Source organism: Apostichopus japonicus, chromosome 20 (genome assembly GCF_037975245.1).
Source record: "Apostichopus japonicus isolate 1M-3 chromosome 20, ASM3797524v1, whole genome shotgun sequence".
In the NCBI taxonomy this organism is placed as follows: domain Eukaryota; kingdom Metazoa; phylum Echinodermata; class Holothuroidea; order Aspidochirotida; family Stichopodidae; genus Apostichopus; species Apostichopus japonicus.
This window is the reverse complement of record NC_092580.1, coordinates 6,625,812-6,648,915: the sequence shown is the minus strand read 5'-3', so window position 1 is coordinate 6,648,915 and position 23,104 is coordinate 6,625,812. Positions and strand designations below refer to the sequence as shown.

The 23,104-nt window shown below is 38.7% G+C and overlaps 1 protein-coding gene and 1 long non-coding RNA gene across 10 annotated transcripts in view; one reads left to right on the top strand and one right to left on the bottom strand.

Annotated features, from left to right (window-relative positions):
- Positions 1 to 23,104, top strand: part of LOC139961176 (plexin-B-like) — a 71,560-nt gene that overhangs the window by 11,703 nt on the left and 36,753 nt on the right. For 5 of the 9 annotated variants that reach the window (XR_011790779.1, XR_011790778.1, XM_071960160.1 and 2 more), the window contains exons 3-10: positions 3,485 to 4,602; positions 7,047 to 7,271; positions 7,596 to 7,724; positions 8,380 to 8,492; positions 15,249 to 15,378; positions 16,506 to 16,653; positions 17,311 to 17,410; positions 17,759 to 17,852. Coding sequence is in view for 7 of the 9 variants with exons in the window: in XM_071960160.1 (XP_071816261.1) it covers positions 3,562 to 4,602; positions 7,047 to 7,271; positions 7,596 to 7,724; positions 8,380 to 8,492; positions 15,249 to 15,378; positions 16,506 to 16,653; positions 17,311 to 17,410; positions 17,759 to 17,852 (1,980 nt within the window). In the remaining 2 variants the exon portion in view is untranslated. Of the gene's footprint in view, positions 1 to 614; positions 840 to 3,484; positions 4,603 to 7,046; positions 7,272 to 7,595; positions 7,725 to 8,379; positions 8,493 to 15,248; positions 15,379 to 16,505; positions 16,654 to 17,310; positions 17,411 to 17,758; positions 17,853 to 23,104 lie in introns of those variants that run through there. The other 4 variants (XM_071960156.1, XM_071960159.1, XM_071960157.1 and 1 more) reach the window with 4 other exon arrangements.
- LOC139961194 (uncharacterized) lies at positions 11,810 to 14,768 on the bottom strand. Its single transcript, XR_011790785.1, has 2 exons — positions 13,291 to 14,768; positions 11,810 to 12,864 (listed from the first exon to the last, which is right to left on the bottom strand). It is a non-coding gene; the product is annotated as an uncharacterized lncRNA (long non-coding RNA).

Here is a 23,104-nt window from a genome sequence, read left to right as displayed (position 1 = left end):
AGTCTGCAGGTTATGACGGTTTATGCCCGTCAGTAATTCATACTGTGATCCCATTTATTATCAAAACCTTTGGAACACATTTTTTCTTTAAAGGAAGGGATTTTATCTGATGACATGAAAACAGCAAAAGTCGTTCCAATTTGTAAGAGTGGCGATGTGGATTGGTTTGTAATCTACCGTCCTGTTTTTTGTTTTACCATGTCTTTCTAATATACATAGAAAGATTAATGTTTAATCAAATACAAACTTTGATTACAAAACTTAAGGGGCAGTGTGATTTTTGCTCAGGGCACTTTACTGAGTTAGCCCTAATAAATGCTATTCATTTCATTTTCATTTATTTACATAACCTGAACGTACATATATGGAACAAGTAAATATTAGTATTTGATGTCGTACATTGCAAAAGGAAGTAACACAAAACCTTTGAAGGCTTGTCTAGCAGGTCACTCTTATAACACAGTTAAACTAATACATATGGACAAAAATAAAGAACAAAAGCAAAACATAAAAAAACTATAAATGACAAAAGCAATGCAAAAGAGGGAAATAATAGTAAGTAATATATCAAATAGCTATTTATATAAGATGAAACAGTGCTGTTATGTGTAATATCCTGTGGCAATGGGTTCCAGACAGAATTTGCGTCAAACAATGTTTGGCAGTATTATTTCAAAACGTGAAGGGTGAAGGTTCTCAGCTGTTATAATTGTGGATTTCATAATTGTACGTAAAGAAATTTGCTGGGATTAGATTATGAACAATGCGGTAAGCAAAGGTAGATATATTGTATGAGCTTGAGCAAATTTAAAGAGGAAACCAACTCACTAGTATGATCGGTATGTTTAGCATGTGAGATTCCACAAATTGCTTTCTTTTGTAAGACTATTAATTTGTTAAGGTGAACTTTGTATGCAACTGAGCAGACAGTTAAAGTAGTATGTCAGGCTGTGGTAAAAAAAATGTAAGATACAAAGAGCGAAGAGTATTTTTTAGAAGGAAATGTTTTAACTTTGAGAGAACCATAGCAACCTTAGTGGAAATAGTTTATTCTCGTCATGAGATCTTGTTATGAGATCTCGTTCTACTCGTTATATGAATGACATAGGCTCTGTTTTTTAGGTATTCTACTCTTGCCGACGACATAAACAACTATTTCTCAAATAGTGACTAACCAACATGTATATAAAATTTTGTCTGCAGCGAGTTATTGGCATTCTCAAACTGGTTTGCTGTAAATAATCTCTGATCACTTATAAAACTAACTATATTGTTTTCAACTCGTAGTTCATATCTATCGAAATCTTTCATGGAGCAACCACATTTCACATGTTTGCAAACAAGTTTCAAAGGGTGTAGGTACACTTTGTTGATTGAAGCATGTCTTACAGTGATCTATTCTGCGGCAGATTAATCTTATGCTTAAGTTACCTCATTACTTTTACTGTTTGGTACCACTTAAGCAGTCATCTGAAAAAATTACTTGTACTTCAAGAAAGAGCCCTTAAGTATATTTGTTCTGCTGTCAGGTCCTTGCTGTCACACCAAGGACTTACTTAAATCAACAAAGTTACAAGATTTGCTTATTGTTTTTCAATTTAAGGAAAACATTGAGTCTACATGAATTTTACTCTAAAACATGTTATATTTTAGGCGATTGCAGAATTAATTTGATGGATGTTCAAAATGATAATCATTTTGCTGAGTTTATTAAGAACTATCAATATTCATTATTACCTACTTTTTATATATATGCCTACTATAAGTTCTGGTACATAATTACTAATGGCAGTATTAGTATGAAATCTGCAGTAATTACATCTGATGTCAGTGATCACCTGCCCATTTGCTTGGTAACTTATACCAGTACTAGGAGCAAACAAATAATTTCAGCAGTTATTCCTGTAAAAAATCTCCAGATGTGAACATTAAACATCTAAGATCATAGATTGACAGGTCTTGCCATTCAAGCTTTGATGTCAATGATGCCTATGATACTTTTGTATAACTTTTTGATGAAACTTTTGATTGATTTTGCCCATCTAATAGGGTCTCTTTGAGAAAGGGGAAGTATTTTACTCCTTGGATTTCTATTGATATAGTAAAATCTATGCAAAAGAAAAACTTGATAGGATTTTCTTATCTGATCCTAGTGAACCAAATAAACTTATGAATACAAACTGTAAATATGTTTTGACACAGATTAAACAGATTGCCAAAACTCTTTATTTTGAATTAAAAATTTAGCACTTTCAAAGGCAATGCCAATAAACTTTGCAGCTCAGATGATATTTTACAAAGAAAGGGTAATTGCTTAAACACCTGGTTATATCATACAAAACAACATAACACAGCCGCCTGAAATTGCAAATAGAGTGTGTTAATCATGCCATGTAGTGTTATTGTAAATTGAAATAGTGGTTCAGGAAGATATATCATAAGTGCTATATCTGGTGAACAAGCAGAAGTCTAGGATAATGAAGCCATCGAAAACTCAATGCATTTTTGCATTTTGGTTTTATTTTCAAAGTAACCTTGTTTGTTGAGAAATTAGGAAAATTGTAATAAGAAAGTGCCTTGATAGGAATTTAAAAATGCACTTGTAAATATTCAAGCACTGGAGACTGGTACAGAAGACCTCAAGGGGTGATTTGCCAGTCAAAGTTTCCCCTCCCCTCTGAAACCCAGATTGAGCCCCCTTCTGCCATCGCTGCTGACAAATGCAATGCAACTAATTGAACAAGGAATCATTTTCTGTTCCATTGATCTATAGCCATGAATGATTAAGACCCAAACTGTATATATAGCGTAAGATTGCATTTGGGCTGGACTCTCCATAGAGTAATGGAACAATTTTACATATTTTTCCCTACTTCATAGAATGGCCGATTATGGTCTCAGCAGCTGTAATGAGACAGTAAAACTGTAGTTATTGGTGATGATGTTTGGCAAGAAAATACATTGCTATTCAGTTGTATTTCTTGACTTATGTGATCTACATATATGGAAAAACAGAATTTCCCTCTTTAAGTATTACTTCTGCACTGTGTAGTACATCACTTCTGTGTTGATTGTACCAAATACCTGGTACAATATCTGTATGGTAGACAATTATGTTAAAAGTTGAAGTGATAGGTGTACTTGTTTAAATATAGTTGTTAAATATCCTCATTTTCAAGTTATTGCTTCAGGAAATATTCAAAGGAATGAAATGTGCTAGTAAGAAATTGAGATAAAGTAAATCAAATTTTACACAATCATGTATAGCTTGATTTGTCCTTATATTATCCTTTTTCTAACAAGCAAGCATTCTGAAGTGTATTTTTTTTGGGCAGCTTCCCTTTACTCATAATTCCACTCATTACATTGAATATTTTCAGGGTTAACCGGTTCAAATCCATATTTTATTAAAGTAACCTACATCACATAACATTTGTTATGTAATCTCAGATCTTATCTGTTTTCCTCCTATTTTTCTTTGCAGTGAGTCACCAATCTTTTGATCGATTCTGGTTACAAGTGGACATTTGAGATTACCTACTGTTCAGATCACCTTTGAAAATGGAATTTAGGTGCAGGAGGGTGGCTATCATGATATACATTTTATGTTTTATCCAAGGAAACAGTTTATCTTTTGCTTCCTTGGATGCATACAACTTAAATTCCTTTCCAGTTAACTCAGAAACAAGTTTGAATCATTTCACTGTGTCAGAGGATGGAAGTAGCATTTATATCGGAGGAGTGGGGAGACTGTATCGCTTATCAAGAGACTTCAGTGAACTGACCAGCGTGAGTACTCGAGATAATAGTGGAAATAATACAAACAAGATTTTATCTATTGTACCTCAGCCAGTGGACAAATTAATTTCATGTGGATCAGGTCTGAATGGAACATGTCAGCTTCGGAATCTGGATGACTTGACATATACAAAAAATGAAACTCTATCTTCCCTCAAGGTGACTGAAGATCAGAATCCAGCAATCGGTTTAGTGGTTACTCATCCAGCTGGAGTTGATGTTAACCTCGCCCTCTATGTTGCTCAGAATATCAGAAGATATCAGGCACCAATATCTGCCAATTGTTTGTCAAGATCAGATGGAATCTGCCAGATGGATGATAATAGGAGGACAAATCAGATTGCAGAGAAAGTATTGGCAAACTTTTTGATCAGATATGTTGCCTCATTTTCATATAATAAGTACACTTACTTTTTTGCATCACAGCTACAGGATGCAACAGGTATAAGACAGCCAAACCACATTGTCCCTAAACTGAGCCGTGTTTGTCAAACAGACAGTTCATCATCAAACATGGATGGTTTTACTGAAATCACTTTAGAATGCAGAGGGGTGAATAACACTCTGTATAGCATTGTACAATCATCCCAGGTAGTGGATGGTCAACTCTTTGCTGTATTTGTCAAGAATAATGAAGATGAATCTTTTGACCTAGCTAGTCAGTCTGCTCTCTGTATATATGAGATGAAGAATTTGATTGAAAAGTTTGAAGATGCAACAATTGACTGTTCGTGTGTGCGAGATGGAGGATCAATTTACAGTCACAACAACTATCTGAGTAGTGCTCAATGTAGACTGGTAACGGTAAGTATAGTCATAGATACTATATTGTGGAAAGTATAGTAATATACTATATTGTGGTAAGTATAGTAATATACTATGTTGTGCCGGTCTACAGCTGTAACAATGTAGGTCAGATTAGGTCCTAGTGAGTCACATTCCTTTTCATGCACCAGTCATACACAGTTAGTCATTCACAACACCTTGTACAAAGTCTCTCTTTAAAGATGACAGATTTAAACCCATTGTTTAAGGCACATTGAAGTGATTTGAAACTAATTTTCAGTTTCTTTTTTCATAAAGTACTTTAATTGCCATAATTTACCATGAAGGGAAATATCTATAATTAACAATAAAATCCAGTCATTAATTGATATGCTTCAATGTGATAATAGGCTGGGCTCAAGAGCAGTGGTGAATATAGACTTCTGTTTTGAGGGATGGGAGCAAATGTTTTCTAGGAGGGCAGGCATGACCTATATTCTAAATGAAACCCATTTTCTGAAATATGATGCATATTCTCAGACAAGCTGGAACATTGGCCTAACAAACATTGCTAACTTGCAGGTACGACCCAAATTATCTGTTAATGACATCAATAAACAGTACAACAAACTTGTAGTTACAACTGTCAGACAGTGGCGGAGCGTCCATACAGTCAGGGGGGCGGATGCCCCCCTGACCTGACCGACTCAAATGGACTGCTGGCGCCCTTTTCACCTTTTTACCACTTTTTACTTATTCGCGATTATTGACTTTTTTATTGCGCTCTCATCTACCTATTGACATTTGTCACATTTTGTTGGCGATGACACCTATTTATTCTTCGTTAATCTGCAAATTAGCAAGGCCTGGAAAGGGTAATTTCCGACGATCTAGGGAGTATCTTTACTCAAAAGATTTATGTACGCTCCGCGCCAACCTGTGGTGGCGCTCCGCTTAGATAGTGTCGAAAGCACCCCTACAGACCATTCTCGACCCCCCTGACAAATACCCCTAGCTCCGCCACTGCTGTCAGACAGACATATTATTTTGTATTGTTTTTGTTCCTAATCTTCATGGGACCTTTATTGTATATAAGTGACATGTCTAACCGTGAACATAAAAGGCATTTGTGCACTTGTCTAAACATTGTGCTAAAATGTGTTAAACCAACTGCCTAAGAAATTTGCGAGATTAACACTTTGTTGCAGATGATCATGGAAGGATCCGAGCCAATTGTGCAAAGTTGTCTATTAAAGGGAATAAAAAGGGTAGCCTTTGTGTGTGACACTCACTTTCTCTGTTCTCTTCCTCTGTAGGCCTATATTACTATTAAATAAATATCATTGCAGTTCAGATTCATTCCATCCAGCCTCAAGAGTGTCCTTTGTCATATTGAGCCATGCAGCTTCAATGTATAGTACACTGTACCTTTATAGCTGTTGCACAAGCCAGCTTAGTGTATGTAGATTCAATATTTTCATACCAAATTTACAGGTTAAAAAGGTATGGAAACAAGCCATATTGGGTGCAACAAGCATTCATTCTTGGGGAGTTGTCAAAACATCTGCAATGTCAGCAGGCAAATGAAGACTAAACACATGTAACCAGAATAGACTAGATTGACATATATGTTGTTGCCTAAATGATTTTGTAAAAGAGCACTGGTAACTGCTAACATTCACAGGAATGCCATCATTCAGTATTATGTATACATTAATACTTAAGAAATACATTACAATCACATTCAGTTTATGACAGTTTCAAACATGTTGTAATGTGACAAAATTTATCTTATCATTATGATTTGTGCATTAATACCATACAAGAGAATGATTGCAGCCTTTACACAGTTAAAATGATAACAATGACCGAAGCTCTGGCAAAGATGTATTGTTCACTGATGTCAAAATGTAACAAATCTCTTTTGCAGAAAAACAAGAAATTGTTTTGTGAAAGCATACTTCTAGATACATTTATGTTTTCCAGTGCTGCTAAACAGCTGTTTGCCTTTGGAAAAACTAGTTTCAGACAACTAAGGTATCCTGATATATTAAAGTTAAATTTCAAGATCTTTATGAAGGCATGTATCTATGGCAAGCTGATTAAAGGGGTATGGCAGTTGTTGCCTTTGGTAACAGCTTATTTTGAAGAGCTGTACAGTAAGCAGTAGTGGCACCAGCAGCAATTTGCAGTCTGTGTTAATTCCAACCCTGGTATTAAGGAATGCCAAAGGTATGGCATGCTTCTAATCATTACTTTAGACATTACATACTGTTCTAAATATTTTTCTTATTAAAGGCTTACAAATATCTGCTATGCAATAATGCAACAAACTAACAGCAATGTCTGTTCAAGCACACTTGACTGATTGCCAGCAAATTAACCCTGAAAAAAAACCCCAACTGCATTCAAATATAGAATCAACTGCAGGTAATAACATCCAATATGTCGTTTCAGCTGATTTTATGTAACTTCTTTCCTAGGGAGGAGCAGTTCAGTGTAACTTATTAGGTTCAATACTACCATGTACCACCACTCAATTAGCAAGATATCCTGAGAGAAAAGCAGTCCTAGGACCTATCCAAGGAGAGGTTGTCTTTGAACATTCAGGAGAAACATTCACATCTATCCTGGTTACCAAGACCATGGTCCAGACTGCTTCACAGAACGTGGCTTTCATTGGTTCTCAGGAAGGGCATTTACTGAAGGTGAGACGTCTTGATGGAATGATTTGTTATGTCATTGTAACTGGTGTTGGTGATGTTAAATATAAGTGTAACACAATACTTACATGGTAAGAACATGTGTATTACCTCAGATATAATGTTAATGAGTTTGTAAACAAAAAAAGGAAAGGAAAGCTTACAAAATGGTAAAGTTAAGCATGCTTAAATATGGTTGGGTTTTAGTATTACAGATAAAAACAGTTGACAATGCAGTACTATGGATTAACCATACATGTACAAGGAAATATGCAAATCACATTACTTTATATTGATGGTCGCATTAATAATTAATGTTTACTTCTGCAGGTTCGATTTGATGTGGCTAATGCATCGTCAGGGGTTGTATATGAACAGCTGGAGTTACATTCCTCTGTCCTTAGTGATACCTGGATCAGTAATGATAATGAAAGCATCATGGTACTAACAGAGAGAAAGGTAGGTCATTTTTACAATTTCACTGTAAAATAATGACTAGATGGTAGGTGTAACACTTGGATTGCAGAGAAGATAAAAAAGTTCAATTTGTGTAACTATTCTGCTGATGTTACAATTTTTTATGTAAACTAAAAGCCATACAATAGACCTATGTACTGCACAACTATCTCTCTCTCCTTTAATGTATATCTCTCATTGGTTCTTCAAATAATGTCACAGTTTGGTCACTAGTTCATAGTTTGGTCACTGCAATTTATAAAAAAAAAATCACCAAACATATTGAGTTTTACTCACAATAAAATTCATCAGTTGACCATCCAAGTCTTTTTGTTTTTAATATTAGTAGACTGCAATGGTTCCAGTTAGTTCAACTTCATTACATAGATTAGTATAAATCATATATACAATTTATTAATAAACTTTAGATCTGTGGGAATCTCAAGTTTGATGCAATCAAATTGAAAGGTTGCTGTTATGAGGTTGGGTATCAGTTTGTCATCATTTAGTATCCCTTGTCATTGTAAGAAGTAAAACGAATCTATCATAATTGCTAGATTGCGAAAAACCTAGATTTGAAAATTATCCCTGTTTCCTTCCTGTGTCATTTGAAACTTCATGTGCAACACAGTTGAATAAACTCTGTCTTCTCTCCCAGCTGATTGAATTATCCATCTTGAACTGCAGTCAGTATCAAACCTGTGATGAGTGTATTAAACCAGGAAGTATTGGTGGAGATCCTTATTGTGGGTGGTGTACTCTTGAAAAGAGGTAAGCTGGACCATGATGATACAACACATAGCCTCAGGGCTTCATTCAGACAGTCTACTTTAAATAGATCTATATAACTGTATTATGATGGTCAGGGAACTAGTTCTTTGGTAGACAATTGATACTACAGAAGAGGGCAAGGAGAATTTGTTCTTATGTTACATGAAGACCAACTTAAAGAAACTATACCATATGGGTGAAAACCTGTTATTATATGAAATTTAAAAAGGAACACTTTGCAGATTAAAGACCAAATATGGAGGCAATTTTTGTTGTTGAGATTTTCCATTAATTTAGGAGTTTACATACCCATAATCAACATGTGTAAAAAATAATCTTGGAAAACCTACTATAACCCATCAAAAACGACCACGAAAATGGACATTTTGGGTAGTCACGTGACATGAACCTCTGGAATGTCTGAAAACAGAGATTGACCCAAAGGAGCCTCTGGTCACCGTGTGACGTCAAAGTTTGTATACCGCGAAGATCAAACGCTGATATAGGCACTGTTTGTACACAGATAGCGAACAATTGTACTGTTTTTGACTTCCAATTTCGAGCGTTTGAAAAGCTGTTAGCTTAAAACAAGAACACATGAAGGTTAACAACAAGTTTTAAGACTATTATAAGCAGAAATTTTAGTTAAATTGCTTATTTTATTAGCAAAATTTCCACTCAAATGAAGGCATCTTTTACATAGCGTAGCGTCAATAGATCCGTACGGTGCAATATACTTACATAGTACTTCCTCGTTTTAATATCCAAAAGTATACAAACACAGAAAAAGTATCCTGTCAATAAACAAATTTAGCAGTGAATATCCTAATCCACGTTTCTTGTTCAATCCTGGGCGAAAAACTACCGTGAGTCTGTGTAATTCCATAGAGTTAGGTCCAGTTGAAACAGGCCTTGACCAGTACTAACATCCCACAATCACAAGACAGTCACTAACGAAATAAAACGTTCGATCGCTACATACTACCGTTTTTATTCAACTCCTTGGACCATGCAGATGTCGGAATAAACAGAACGGACAATATTACACATGTATCACGAACTCAGGATACTGGAATACAACAAATGAAATAGATAAATCCTAACATGGCTATTTACACATGCTGTGAGCCAACGCCGGCAAGAGTTGTAACTAACTACCGTACATGTACTAACAATGCTATACCCTTGGCACAGTATATATATACGGTCATCTCTTACAGTAAATATATTACTGTCAATTGCGTGATATAATGTTACATGTAAGGACGTCCAGGGCGTGTTTACGGTCAATTTCACATTAGCTATGTCCGACCATGGTCCGACACAGCTATCGACAATATATAATTTTCACAGAATGAGACATTTGTAGCATACACAGAAGCAGGGTCATGCATGTGGACTCAGGGCATAAGATACTCCGGGTGCTGAAAAATCTTTCCGCGTGGATCTCAAAAAATTGATCCAAAGTCTGCGGCGTTTTATGTCGGTTCTTTTACTTGGAAATCTAAAAAAGCTGATGCTTTTGTTGGATGAGGTATAACTACAGCCTCCAACAACACAGAATTGTGACATTTTGAGGAAAAAGGAGTAATATCGTTGATGTTTTTGGCAGCTCAAGTATACGACTTTACACACTAAAAGTATAGTTGTGAGTGAGGTATACAAACGTTGACGTCACATGGTCACCTGATGTCTTAGGAATGTTTCAGGAATGTCTGAAATAGAAGCTGACTTTTCGTCCCATTTTTCACTTATTTAACGTCCGAAATTGGTAAAGTTAATTACAGCAATGTAATTGGAGTCAGTTAAGGATTACATACATGAAAAATGGTGGGATTTTATGTTCATCGAAAAGTCTCCATAGTTGGTCTTTAAACTCAAGGGAGCTAAAGGAGTCATTACTTCATTAAAGTAGAAGCTTACATGGCTTTGCAGCAGTACTACTTTTCAATTTTGTCTGCAAAAGTGCACTTTCTTCCCCCTAAAATTTCACACGAAAAGGTCAATTTTTAAACTAGAGCACCAATGGTGCAGAAGCTCATACCTTTTCGAGCTTAAAAATGTAGGGCCCACAAAACTTTATGGCCTACCAAATTTCAGGCCATTTTTCAGATTCCACCAATTTTGGGCCCATGAGGGATAACCCCCCCCCCCTCCATTAGCAGAATCCTGGCCACACCACTATAATTCCTATTTTCCCCCTTTAAAGAGGCCATGACACGAAAAATCCAACTCATCGAGAGTAACTTCCTCTGAATCTATGAGAAAATCTATGTTCAAAACTATCCTCAACACCTTGAAAACCTCAAGGACTAATTAGTAATTAACGTTTTAATATTCGCATCCGAAAATAGATATCTGAGAATGCGATTTCACAACAAGACAATGATGACGTCATGTTAGGAACACACGTGCAAAGCCCAGGCATGTATCGGATGCGCGACGATCATACCGTTCCATATACAGTACACGCACATTTACACTGAGAGAACAACCACTGTATTACGCTATATCGTTAGAAATTTCAAGTTTGTTTTACAACTGTTGTAAACTATCCGAGAGAAATGCCGGTCCGTTGTGTTGTTGGGGGCTGCATAAATATCATTACCCATGCAATTAGCCTTCATCCATGGCTGAAGGACGAAAAAAACACGGCGATTATGACCAAGTTAGTGCACAACACCATCGCCGATTTCACTGGGCCTAGCCAGTATGCAGCTCCGAATGAAGCGAACACTTCACGGAAGCATACTACGATCCCTCCTTTTTGTTATGAAATAAAACAAATGGACTTTAACGGTTCGACATAAAAGAGTCATTCTTCTGTCAAGTAATCCACAAAAAACTACTCTGAAGACCAGATCGGGGAACAGGAAACCTCCAATGGGGCAAGTGGCGATCCTTAGGAGGTAGCGCGCCGAGCACTAGTAGTACTATAGTATTAGCGTTACTACACTGAAGTCGCAATAGACGAAGAGATTTTACTGTATCATCTAAATTAACACCCCCTTCATTGCTCTATTGTATACTAATAAGCTATGAGGTTAGCTTCAGAAGCGGTGGGTTACATCTTCTTGTGAACAAATCTCAGTGCCCCAATTTATTTCTGGAATATGCTGGATCAGTTAGTTATAGCAATAATTTCTTATTCCTATTCCAGGAAAACCATTTTTTATGTTGTGGAGGGAGTGGGGGTAATGGGGATGGGTCAAAATAGGTAGGTAAAAAGATTTTATTCCAAAGGGTGTTTAATTAAATCTCAAAGCGATTTATTTTAAAGTCACAGAGCCAAAATTTCACACCACATAGTTCAAGTGTTAAATCATTGAACAAAATTTATTCAATATCAGTTCTAGACAGTCATTCTGGACAATCTGAACTAACATTAACAACAATCATTGTATTATATGACATAAAAGTAAAACTGTACTTTCCATAAACATTATCATTCTTAAATTACACTAATGTAATTTGTGACATCAAAGGAGGTTAAAAGAAAACAACTTACATGAATTTTTTGGCTTTAAGCCTACAAAGCAGTTGCATGTCCATCGCTATCAATCGTTGTTATGACAAATTAATTAGAATAATCCAGAAGCAAATACAATAAAGGGTTATTTAAACCAAGAAACACTGCACGAAGTAACTCACATGCAAAAATGTTACACAAGCACGACGACACGTACAACACTGATGGGCAATATGAAACACAGCATCACACGCATTAAAACAATCGAAGACCATTAACAGGGTGTACAGCTGAGTTTTTGAAGAAAGACTACAAAACAAACCAACTGCTGCTGAAGAAACAAAGTCTAAACATTCAAGAGTTCTGCTGCCTCCATTGGTCTTTATTATGACTTTTCTGTCAAATATCATTGGTGATATGGATATTTTGGCTTCCAGATTAAAGGTACGAATCAAACGTCTGGGAGGTAAATGCCCCTAAAAAGGTCAATGCCTGTTCCCTTATGCACATATTATATGACATCACGGTCACGCCAATACTTGTGTCCAAATGCTTCAAAACATGCCTTTTCTTTCATTGTTGATGTTGGGTCTGGAAAATAACCTTTTCAGCCTGAATTAAAAGTCTTGAATTTCAATATATCAACACTGAGGGAACCCTGACGGATTGGTAATCCAACACAATCGTAGTTTAGAAAAGGTGTTTCTGGAGGAATTTCTCAACCAAGGCTTCCTATACAATGAGTTTTCTCCTGGCAACTTGAATCCAGTGTAATGACCATTGGCTGGAAAATCACTTCTGATCCTTTGGACTGCACATGATGGTAGCACAACCCTGACGTGTCTTGCTAGGAACCCCAAGTATCATTGAACCTGTTGACCGTAGGCTATGTATCTGTACTGCCTGGGAAAAAATTTATGAAAGTTTAAAATGTATTAATGTTGGCCATGATGTCCACAATATCAAGCAGGCATACAATGTACAGTTATGGTTACATTTGTTGTGATTTTACACCTTCCATGTATCATGAAACATTCTTTTGTTTCAGAAAATTGATTTGCAAAACTCCAGGCCAAAGTACTAGCCAAGTAATAATGAGTATGAAATAACACATATGCCTACCTAGCATGGCTGCATAATGCAACTTACATCCCCGAGCCAAACTTTCAGTATGCAACCAACCCTACTAGTACTACACACTCTACATATGGGTTGTAAGTTACCGTAACACAACGCACAATACGGTTTAGGGTGTTCCGCGAATTCCAACAACACATGCACAAAATGGACTGGATTTTGTTTTTAAATGCTTCGTTAATAAATTCTTACCACGTTGTATGTTCCTTGCAATGGTTTCGAACGGGTTTCTTCTTCGATATGTTGTGGAGCTTCAATTTCGGCTCGTTTAACAGGCTCGAACTGATGCGGTTCTAACACCTCCGCTCCACCCTCAACGTTCGGTTCAATATTGGAATGATCATCGCCTTCACTCTCTGCTTCGAATATGAGAAAGGGCACTCTAATTATAGCCCAATTTCACTGCCTAGTGAAGAACCATTATCACTTTGAACTTCGGTTGCCGCAATTGGTTCTGGATCCGCCATTTCACAGGAAATTTTGATTTGATATCGCACTTGTGATCGGTGTTTTGTTTAGTAACCACTAGTGGTATGTGTACTTGTCTACTGTGTACGTGAACGGTATTGTAAGCAGCGACAACAAATGTGTTCAAAACGTGACGTCACATGACGTCATGCGAATCGGAAAATTTTCGAGTAAACAAAGTTTCAAACGCCGAAAAGGGTAAATTCATTCTCAATTTTCGACTTGAAAAATCAAGTTTTAAACTGGCAGATTGGTTGATACATGTTCTAGAGAACATTCTTTGATGGATCCCAAAAATATAGGACTTTGAAATTTTCGTGTCATGGCCACTTTAAATCCTATTTTACCCACTCTCTCAAACAATACCACTGACCTACCCTATTAAACTTTCTCCCCTCTACCTGAGCAGACCTGAAGCACTCCTTGCCAAAATTTTGGCTGGCTGCCTACATACCTCAGGCTCAAAGACTTCTAAGAATTGGCAAGTGCTGATTGGCTGTAGGGCTCTCACGCTTACAGTTCAACAGTTAATAACAACTCCCAGTCCTGCTTTAATTCCACTAACAGCCTCTGCAGAGCTTAACCACGAATGTAAACAAACACTGCAGAGACTGGGAGAGAAATTAAAGGAGCTTTGGCAAAAGGTGAAGGCTCAGATTTTTTTAAACAATGGGGATTAATTGTAATTAATTAACTTTTGACCAAAAATTATTAGGCATCACCTTATTCATACACAATCCAACAATCATCAGTTCAATTTTGAATATGATCCATCAAAATCTTGAGGAGATTGAGATATTTGAAAATATTACAAAGAATGACCGCCGATGACCCCCTAAATGACATTTGACCTCAGTTTTCCCAACACCCCTCGTAACTCTCATCCCGAGGAACGTTGTGACCAAGTTTCATTATAACTGGCCATACACTGTACGAACAGGAGCAATTTGAAAATATAGGGCCGCGGCCCGGGCCACAAAAGACCCCTAGTTGATCTTTGATCTCAAATTCATGAACACCCTGAAGGTAAAACTTCCATAGTACTATCGTGACAAACCCTCAGCATTGTACCATGGAATCTGTAGGAGAAGAAGCATTTTGCGTGTTTCCACAAAATGGCCCATTACGGCCCACAGGTGACCTTTGACCCCAAATTTCAGACCATCTCTGATGGCCCTACACCCAATGGTCCTTGTGTCCAAGTTTCATGAGATTCCATCAAACATTGTGCAAGTGGGAGCAGTTTTACCAATTGTTGACGGATAGAGTGATAGAATGATAGAGTGATAGATGCCGCACTGTAACAATAGCTCACACCAGCATGCTGGTATGAGCTAATAATATGGGCACTTTTTCAACACAAAAATTAATAAAAAGAAAGTAGCTTTCATTAACAAAGAGGGATACTTGTAATTTATGATACAGACACTTCCTAGGCTTTTTAGAAAACACAGAGAGACGAGGGGGAAGGAGGGGAAAAGTACCCCCTTCACAGCTCCAATGTCTCTGAATCTGGGACAATGTGGCCCAAAGCTTCATATTTATTTGTTATTATTAGAAGCAGTTAACCTTTTCTGGTTTAAAGCAATATGAGTTCAGTAGTTGTTGCCTGTTTCTCAATGTTTACTGTACATTACTGGGCTAGTATAATAATGCTTTTACTTTTACTCTGTCTTTAACAGGTGTACAAGGTTTAATGATTGTGATGGCAGTGATGATAGTGAGAGGTGGCTGCCTTTTAATGAAGATGAATGTGTTACTGTCTCAGCTTCACCAGAACATTTGCCAGTGGATGTCACCACGGATAGAAATGTAAATCACTTTCTGTTAATAAATGAATTAAGAGAATCCTGTTTACACTGGTTGAAGAAAGAAATACATCAGAGAAGGCAATACCTGCGTGCATTGATACAACATTAAAAATCAGAATATTGTTTCCCTTTATATATTTGTCCTGAAATTTGTTTCCAGTTAAACATTTTGAAATTGTTATTTGAAAAGCCATCTTCAGTAATATTAGTTACAATATTTACAGTATTCTCATTACTAATTAAGCTTAACTTGTGATTGAAATAATAAGGAAGAAGCAATTAACACAAGTTTCTGTAGTCTTTGATATCCAGGAAGTGTTGATAAATCCCTGTAATAGGAAACAAGCATTCTGAAATGATGATCATGAAATGTTTGGACTTAATCATAATAAGGAAAGGTGTAATGGTTTATTTTTCTTTAAATTAAAACATTTGATCTACATACTGCTTTAGAATGACCCCAGACCTCAAAATATATTTCTTTAGCAGCAAATGAGTCTGATGGTTCAGTCAAGGGAAGGCAATAAAATATGTTGCATTGAAGGATTGAATGGAAGAAACCATAAATTACTATTTCCTATTACAGATTGACCAGAATTTCTACCTTCCAACCTTACATGTACTATACTGCCAGGCTTTTACTGGCCAGATGATAGTTGTGCCGATTTCTTAATCAGTCTACAGATACAAGAAGAATGTTATAAAGCCTGAAATGTTTGATAGGAAATCAGAGAAATTAGTGCCCTAAGATGTAGGTGACTCATAGAATGGCTGTTTAAGGAGAAAAGAATTTGGAATCATTTACCACATAGTCTGGTTTAGATATATAGCCAGTAAATGTTTGGAGTTTTATCTTTTTCCTTTGTGTGTGAAACAACTTTAATTTCGGTTATAACATTTTATAGACGTAGATTTATTGTCAAGGTACTACTTATAGTAATTACCAGCTGATGAGAGAGGGTGTGTGGGGGGTGGGGGGGAGTAATTTTGGTGCTTATCAATTATACACACTACTTTATTCTGTTTTTTTTTTAATTACCAAGATACCTTATTATTGAGGGTAATGTATATCTTTAAAAATAGAAATAGATGGCTCAATTATGGGATTTTATAATTTTTCTTACTCAGGTTTTCTTAACTGTTACTCATCTCCCAACCAATGAAAACTACTTCTGTCATTTTGGGAACTTTATCTCTGAAGCCTTTGTCAGTGAGGGAAATCAGCTGATCTGTCAAAGTCCTGATGTGGCCACTTTACCAAACATCCCTGTAGGAGGTAACTAGTTAATAAAATGGTTCTTTTGACAAAGTGTTATGATGTACAGGTTAACCATATGATACAGGCTGAGCATAGTCTCTACACAGTATTATGTAATGTTAACAGTGATAGAAGATTCATGAAGAACTTTGTGTATAATGAGTGTGAGATATGTTAAAATATCTTCAGACAGCTTTATGCAAATTAAAAGCTGTTTTTGACCTCATAGAAAACTTCACAGTCGTAAGTTTGCAGTTAACTGTGTGCAACTTCAATGAGTACTGCTGTACTGCTGTTTTATGTTCCTTGGTAAAATGTACAAGACATTGGTTTATTGCTCAAAACATACCAGTTGCAATAGCTTTTGTACTTTGTGATTGAGCAAGTCTACAATTAGAATCTTTCTGCTCTCATATGAAAGTGTATATATGAAACATTTTGTCATTATTTGTTAAGTTTTGGAGGCTACTTGTAGGTTGGATGAGCTAGCTCCAATGTAACTTTGGTCAACTGCAACTACATTTAGACTTCTTGGAAGACAGCAGAACCATTAAAACCCTGCCCTGTATAGTAAACGCATGCCTAGAGCTGGACAGAACTGGATCAAAGTTATGATTATCTAGAACATGGACATTTATTTTTGTCTCTCCAATAAATTTTCTCTTCCAACACCAGAGGATGCTGTAGAGGTTGAGCTGTCTCTGTCATCATCAGAATATAACATTAAGTTTGTCAGCATTCCTTACTACTTCTTTGATTGTAACAGAATTAAAGGGTGAGTTAACATCATATATATATAGAATGCTCAAGTATGCAGCTGAAGTTTTGTGTCTTCTGTATGAAAGAACATCAAAATAGTGATATTTACAAAAGGGAATCAATTTTCCATGGTTCTTTGTTATAGATTTTTCATCACAAGCTTCTCTATTGCAGTGTATCTTGGCTCTTTTCATTTGTAATGGCTGCATTGTGATCTTTCCTGATATTTTAGGTCACAGTTATCACATTGATCAAACATTCCTTTCAGAAAATTATTCTACAAAGTATTGAATGATGTTATTATGAAGCTAGCACTGAATATTTAAAATTAAATTTATATTTGAATATATTTACTTTTCGTTAGATGTGTGGACTGTTCTACCAAGTGGGATTGTAACTGGTGTGTAGATGACTTTACCTGCAGTTTCAAGAGGGACCGTCCCTGTGGTGATGTCATTGTGAGTATTGCAAGAATAACCCATAAGTTCACAAACCCTTAAAGCAAACTAGGAATTTCCGTCCCTCCTTCCTTTTGGGCAGTGGGCAGTGGCTTGTCCTTCGGACAGCCATGCAATGGAGAAGTAAGACGACTCCTTCCGTCCACTAGTCTGAGGTGGTGCCTTGAGCAAGTACCAGCTACCTCTCGCTCCCCGCCATGGGTTACTGGTGAAGATGTTGGCAGCAGGGCATCGATTGTTGGGGCTGGCGGAAGAACTGGCACGTTTTTTTTTTGGTCAACGGTATCTCCAACATGTCTGCATGCGGATGAACTGGCTCGTTCCGGTCAACGGTTGCGGACACTGGACCAGTATGGTTACTGCGATGTGGAACACACTGGTGACGATCCACATTATTTTTCACTTGATACTGTCCCAAGACTTTTGCTTTTGATGACTACGAAACCTAGAACGATAACCTATGCCTCTCCTCCCACCGGGACCCCAAGGGTGGAGGAGCGGTTAAATGCTACTTGGGATGAAGCTGTATCGGCGATGACTCCTTGTCATGATGACGCCCATCACCCAAAGTCGGTCACGAACGGTGATGTGCCGATGGTGCAAGACCAGCCTTCGCTCCTACAACTTTTCTCTATCGGGTGCTGGAACATCCGTACACTTCAGACCCCACTTGCTGCTGAACATCTGGAACTGTCTCTGTCTAACTACAGATATGATATCATCGGTCTGAGCGAAACACACAACATCGGGAAACAAGAGGATCTCGGAGGTCGACTGATCATGTCTGGGGGCCAGATCAAACGTGCTGGAGTAGGCATATTGATGTCTCCACGAGCCTACAGAGCTATGTGTAATTGCTGGCAGCTCTCTGACCGCCTGATGGCAGCTAGATACCGTTTGATGCAGGGCAGTCTGCTTTTCATCTCTGTCTATGCACCTACTGCAAATTCAACCAACGATGTGAGGGAAGCTTTCTACGGAGAACTCGATGACTTCATTCATCTGCATCGAAAACGGACAGACATCCTGGCAGTGGCCTGCGACTGGAATGCCAAGATTGGATCAAGCGAAAATGGTGAAAGCATCATAGGACCATACGGCCATGGAACCAGGAACGAAGCTGGAGCTAGGCTTATTGACTTTGCTGCAAGCCATAACATCACGCCGGCTAACACATGGTTCCCTGGCCGCCGTGGCCACAAAATTACCTGGAACAGTCCTGACGGCCGCACCAAAAATGCTATCGACCACGTTTTTGTCGATAGGACTAAACGCAAACACCTCACTCACTGCAGGTCTTTTAGCTGCAAGTTTGAGACTGACCACAGACTGGTACTGTGCAACATCAAACTGAAGTTCTCTTCGCCTGCTCATCCCAGACGTAGACATTCTGTAAACATCCACAGGCTGACCGACGCAGCAGTAGCTCAAAAATTCTGCAACAGTGTGAAAGAAGCTATAGCTAACACTGTCGACCCACCTCTAGACCGCATAGCTGCCATCATCCATGATCGAGCGACAGACACATGTGGTACTCAGAGAGCTTGTGTTAACAAACCATATCTTCGGCCTGATACCATCGAGCTGATCAGAAGAAAGAATGCTGCCAGGAACACCACTGAGCAGAAACATCTCCGAAATCTGGTGAAGCACAAGTGCGAATAAGACATGGTAACGTGGGTCCTGGAACAAGTTTCCACCATTGAGGCTGCCTACCATAACAATGACACAGCCACGCTATTCAGAACAACGAAACTGCTGACTGGCAAGACCAATGCTCCAAATGTGAACATTAAGGATGCAAATGGCACCCCCCTGGAGAGTGTTACCGAAGAGGTCAGTCGCTGGCACGAATACGCAACCATCCTTTTCCAGTCAGACCTGCAGCGTGGTGGTCTACAATATGCAACCTCATGTGTTTCAGATGATGCTCTCCAACACTGGCAGAGGTTGAGAAAGCCATCAAGGTCCTCAAGAACAACAAAGCTGCTGGCCCTGACGACGTTCTGGCTGATTGCATCAAGACTGCTGCAACTGATACCACCATTCTCAGCACCATCCACAAGGCTGTGCAGTGTATCTGGTCTACAGGCATCTGGCCTTCAACGATGACATCTTCCACTTACATTGCCCTCCATAAGAAGAACGACAGAGGGGTTTGTGAAAACTATCGCACATTGGCTCTCATAAGTCATGCCAGCAAAGTGGTGCTTAACATCATGCAGTCACGTCTTCAGACTAATCTCGACGATGTAAGTGAGGTGCAGTTCGGCTTCCGCTCCGGGAAGTCAACCACAGATGCTATCTTCGCTCTTAAGACTATCACATCTGCCTACTACAGAGCCCACACCCCACTCCATCTCATTTTCGTGGATTACAAGAAAGCTTTTGACAGTGTGAATCATGCCCTCCTAATGGAGAAGCTGGAACAGATGGGCGTGGACAGAGATGTCATTAGACTCACAGAGAGACTTTATCACGATGCTGGCGGCGTCTTACAATGGAAAAATGAGACTACAGATGCTTTCAATACGCCTGTCGGTTGTAGACAGGGCTGCCCACTTTCTCCAATCCTCTTCTCTCTCTACACTGAATGCCTTATGAGGGAATGGCATGCAAGGACCGCTGGTTTGCCTGGTGCTACCATAGGAGACCGCACAGTGAAGGAACTGAGATACGCCGATGATCTTGTCCTGTTTGCGCTATCTGCTGCGGAAGCAGAAACGGCTCTCAACATCTTAGCGGACGTTTCCAAACCCTATCAGCTTGTGATACACCCGGGAAAAACGGCTCACCTTGTCATCAAGACGGACCCGAACTCTACCGATACCATCCACCTGGGGACCTCCATTATCCCCAACGTTAACTCTTTCATGTACCTCGGCTCCACCATCACCTACAACACTGATGACACTCCAGAAATCAGCAAGCGGATCGGCATAGCCAAGACTACACTCCGCGAGTGCAAGTACCTCCAAAGCCCACACCTCTCCGTTGCGACTAAACTTCTGGTCATCAGAGCCCTAGTAATGTCTAGGTTGACCTATGGCTCTACTACATGGTCGATTAAGAATTCGGATGCAGCCAAACTGGATGCTTTTGGTCGTACCGTCTGGAGATGGCTGCTAGGTGTCAATTGGAGCGACCACGTTACCAACGAGTCACTTATGCGTATGATAGATGGTAGATGGCTATTCACCTATGACACTATTGTGCAGAGAAAAATGGACTGGTTCAGCCACATCGCCCGTCAACAGGGTCTCCAGTGGGTCCTCTTGTCAGGTGCCGTTCTGGGAACAGTGAGTAGTCGTGGGCGGCCTCGGATGACCTGGTATGATAACATCAGAGCCTCAACCGGTCTCACCATGGAGGAAGCAAAACAGCAGGCTCTTTCCTGGATTCATCTGCGGATACGTGGTCACCAACCAGCTCCACTTCGCCGGTCATCTCGCATCGCTTTGAGACAGCGCCCACGGACTCTTCAGAGTCTTTGACGATTTTCTATCTATCTATCTTCCTTTTCCATTCTTGTTTAATTTTTATTGTATTTTTGTTTTTCTTTACACTTCACAGAACACATCTGAAATATTACACAAGCAGGAAGTTTTAAGATGCAATAACAATGTACACAATTAGATATTTTCTTTCCATTCACTTTCATTTTCAATATATGTTGATCTTGCATAGTTTATGTAAAACTTCCTTAATATAATTTCTATTCAAAATTAGTTTCAAAGGAGGAAATTAAACAGATGTAGTGACATTAAATATTTCAACTTTGACTGTTTTGAAACAATGTTGTTTAAGACACTTTTTGTTTAAGACAGATTGTGGCTATCTAACAGGTTATATTTAGACATTCCATACATGGAGGGTGGGATTTCATTAGGGGTGGGTTTTCAGTGGAGGGGGTGGGGGTTTCAGGTAATAAATAGGATGGGAAAAATGAAGAGGCAAAAGAACTTGGTAAATTACTTTACATAGCTGTATAAAGGATTGAATGATAAATATGTCACTGAACTAGATGGATATAAGAAACAAGTTGAATTGGATGAAATTCTAATATCATCACATGACAATATGCCTATGTAGTAAAGCATATTTAACATTACTTGGGGTGTGAGTGAGTATTCCAGGGGTTATGGAGCTTTAGACGCAGAAACAAATTATCTAAGAGGGTAAGTTTGTCTGCAGCTGGCAAGTGGGTACAATTCTTTTTCTTTTTCCAGTGATAATAGGTGCTAGTAGTGGAAAAGGTTAAGAAACACTGCAGTTCATTATATGAAGTTTGGAGGCAAATACATCAAACTTGTGGATTCACACTGCAAAGCCCTTTACAATTACACCAGACAGGAACAAAGAGTTGAAAAGATAAAATGCTCTCTTACAAACATTGTCCAAGATCCTCAAAATCAATATCTTTAGAATTGTGAATTTCTCTTAAAATCACTTGCCTTCCGCTTTCTGTGTCACATGGATCTAAAGTTAGGTGTGACTGCTGGTTTTCATGCCCCCTCCCCACCCCAACCCCTCAGTAGGCAATAGCTAAAATATCATGGATCTAAAGTTGGGTGTGATTGCTGGTTACCATGCCCCTCCCCCAGTCAGCAATAGCTATATAGGCATGGATCTAAAGTTGATTGTGACTGCTGGTTGTCATGCCCCCTCCCCCAACCCTCAGTAAGCAATAGCTATAATGGCATAGATCTTAAGTTGAGTGTGATGGCTGGTTGCCATGCCCCCTCCCCCAACATAGCAATAGCTATATAGGCATGGATCTTAAGCTAGGTGTGTCTGCTGGTTACCATGCCCCTTCCCCCACTAAGCAATAGCTATAATGGCATGGATCTAAAGTTGTGTGTGACTGCTGGTCGCCATGCCCCCTCCACCCCACTAAGCAATAGCTATAATGGCATGGATCTAAAGTAAGGTGTGTCTGCTGGTTACCATGCCCCCTTCCCCCAGTAAGCAATAGCTATAATGGCATGGATCTAAAGTTAGGTGTGTCTGCTGGTTGCCATGCCCCCCCCCCCCTCCCAGTAAGCAATAGCTATATAGGCATGGATCAAGTTAGGTGTGTCTGCTGGTTACCATGCCCCCTTCCCCCAGTAAGCAATAGCTATAATGGCATGGATCTAAAATTTGGTGTGACTGCTGGTTGCCATGCCCCCTCCCCACTAAGCAATAGCTACAATGGCATGGATCTAAAGTAGGGTGTGACTGCTGGTTGCCATCCCCCCCCCAGTAAGCAA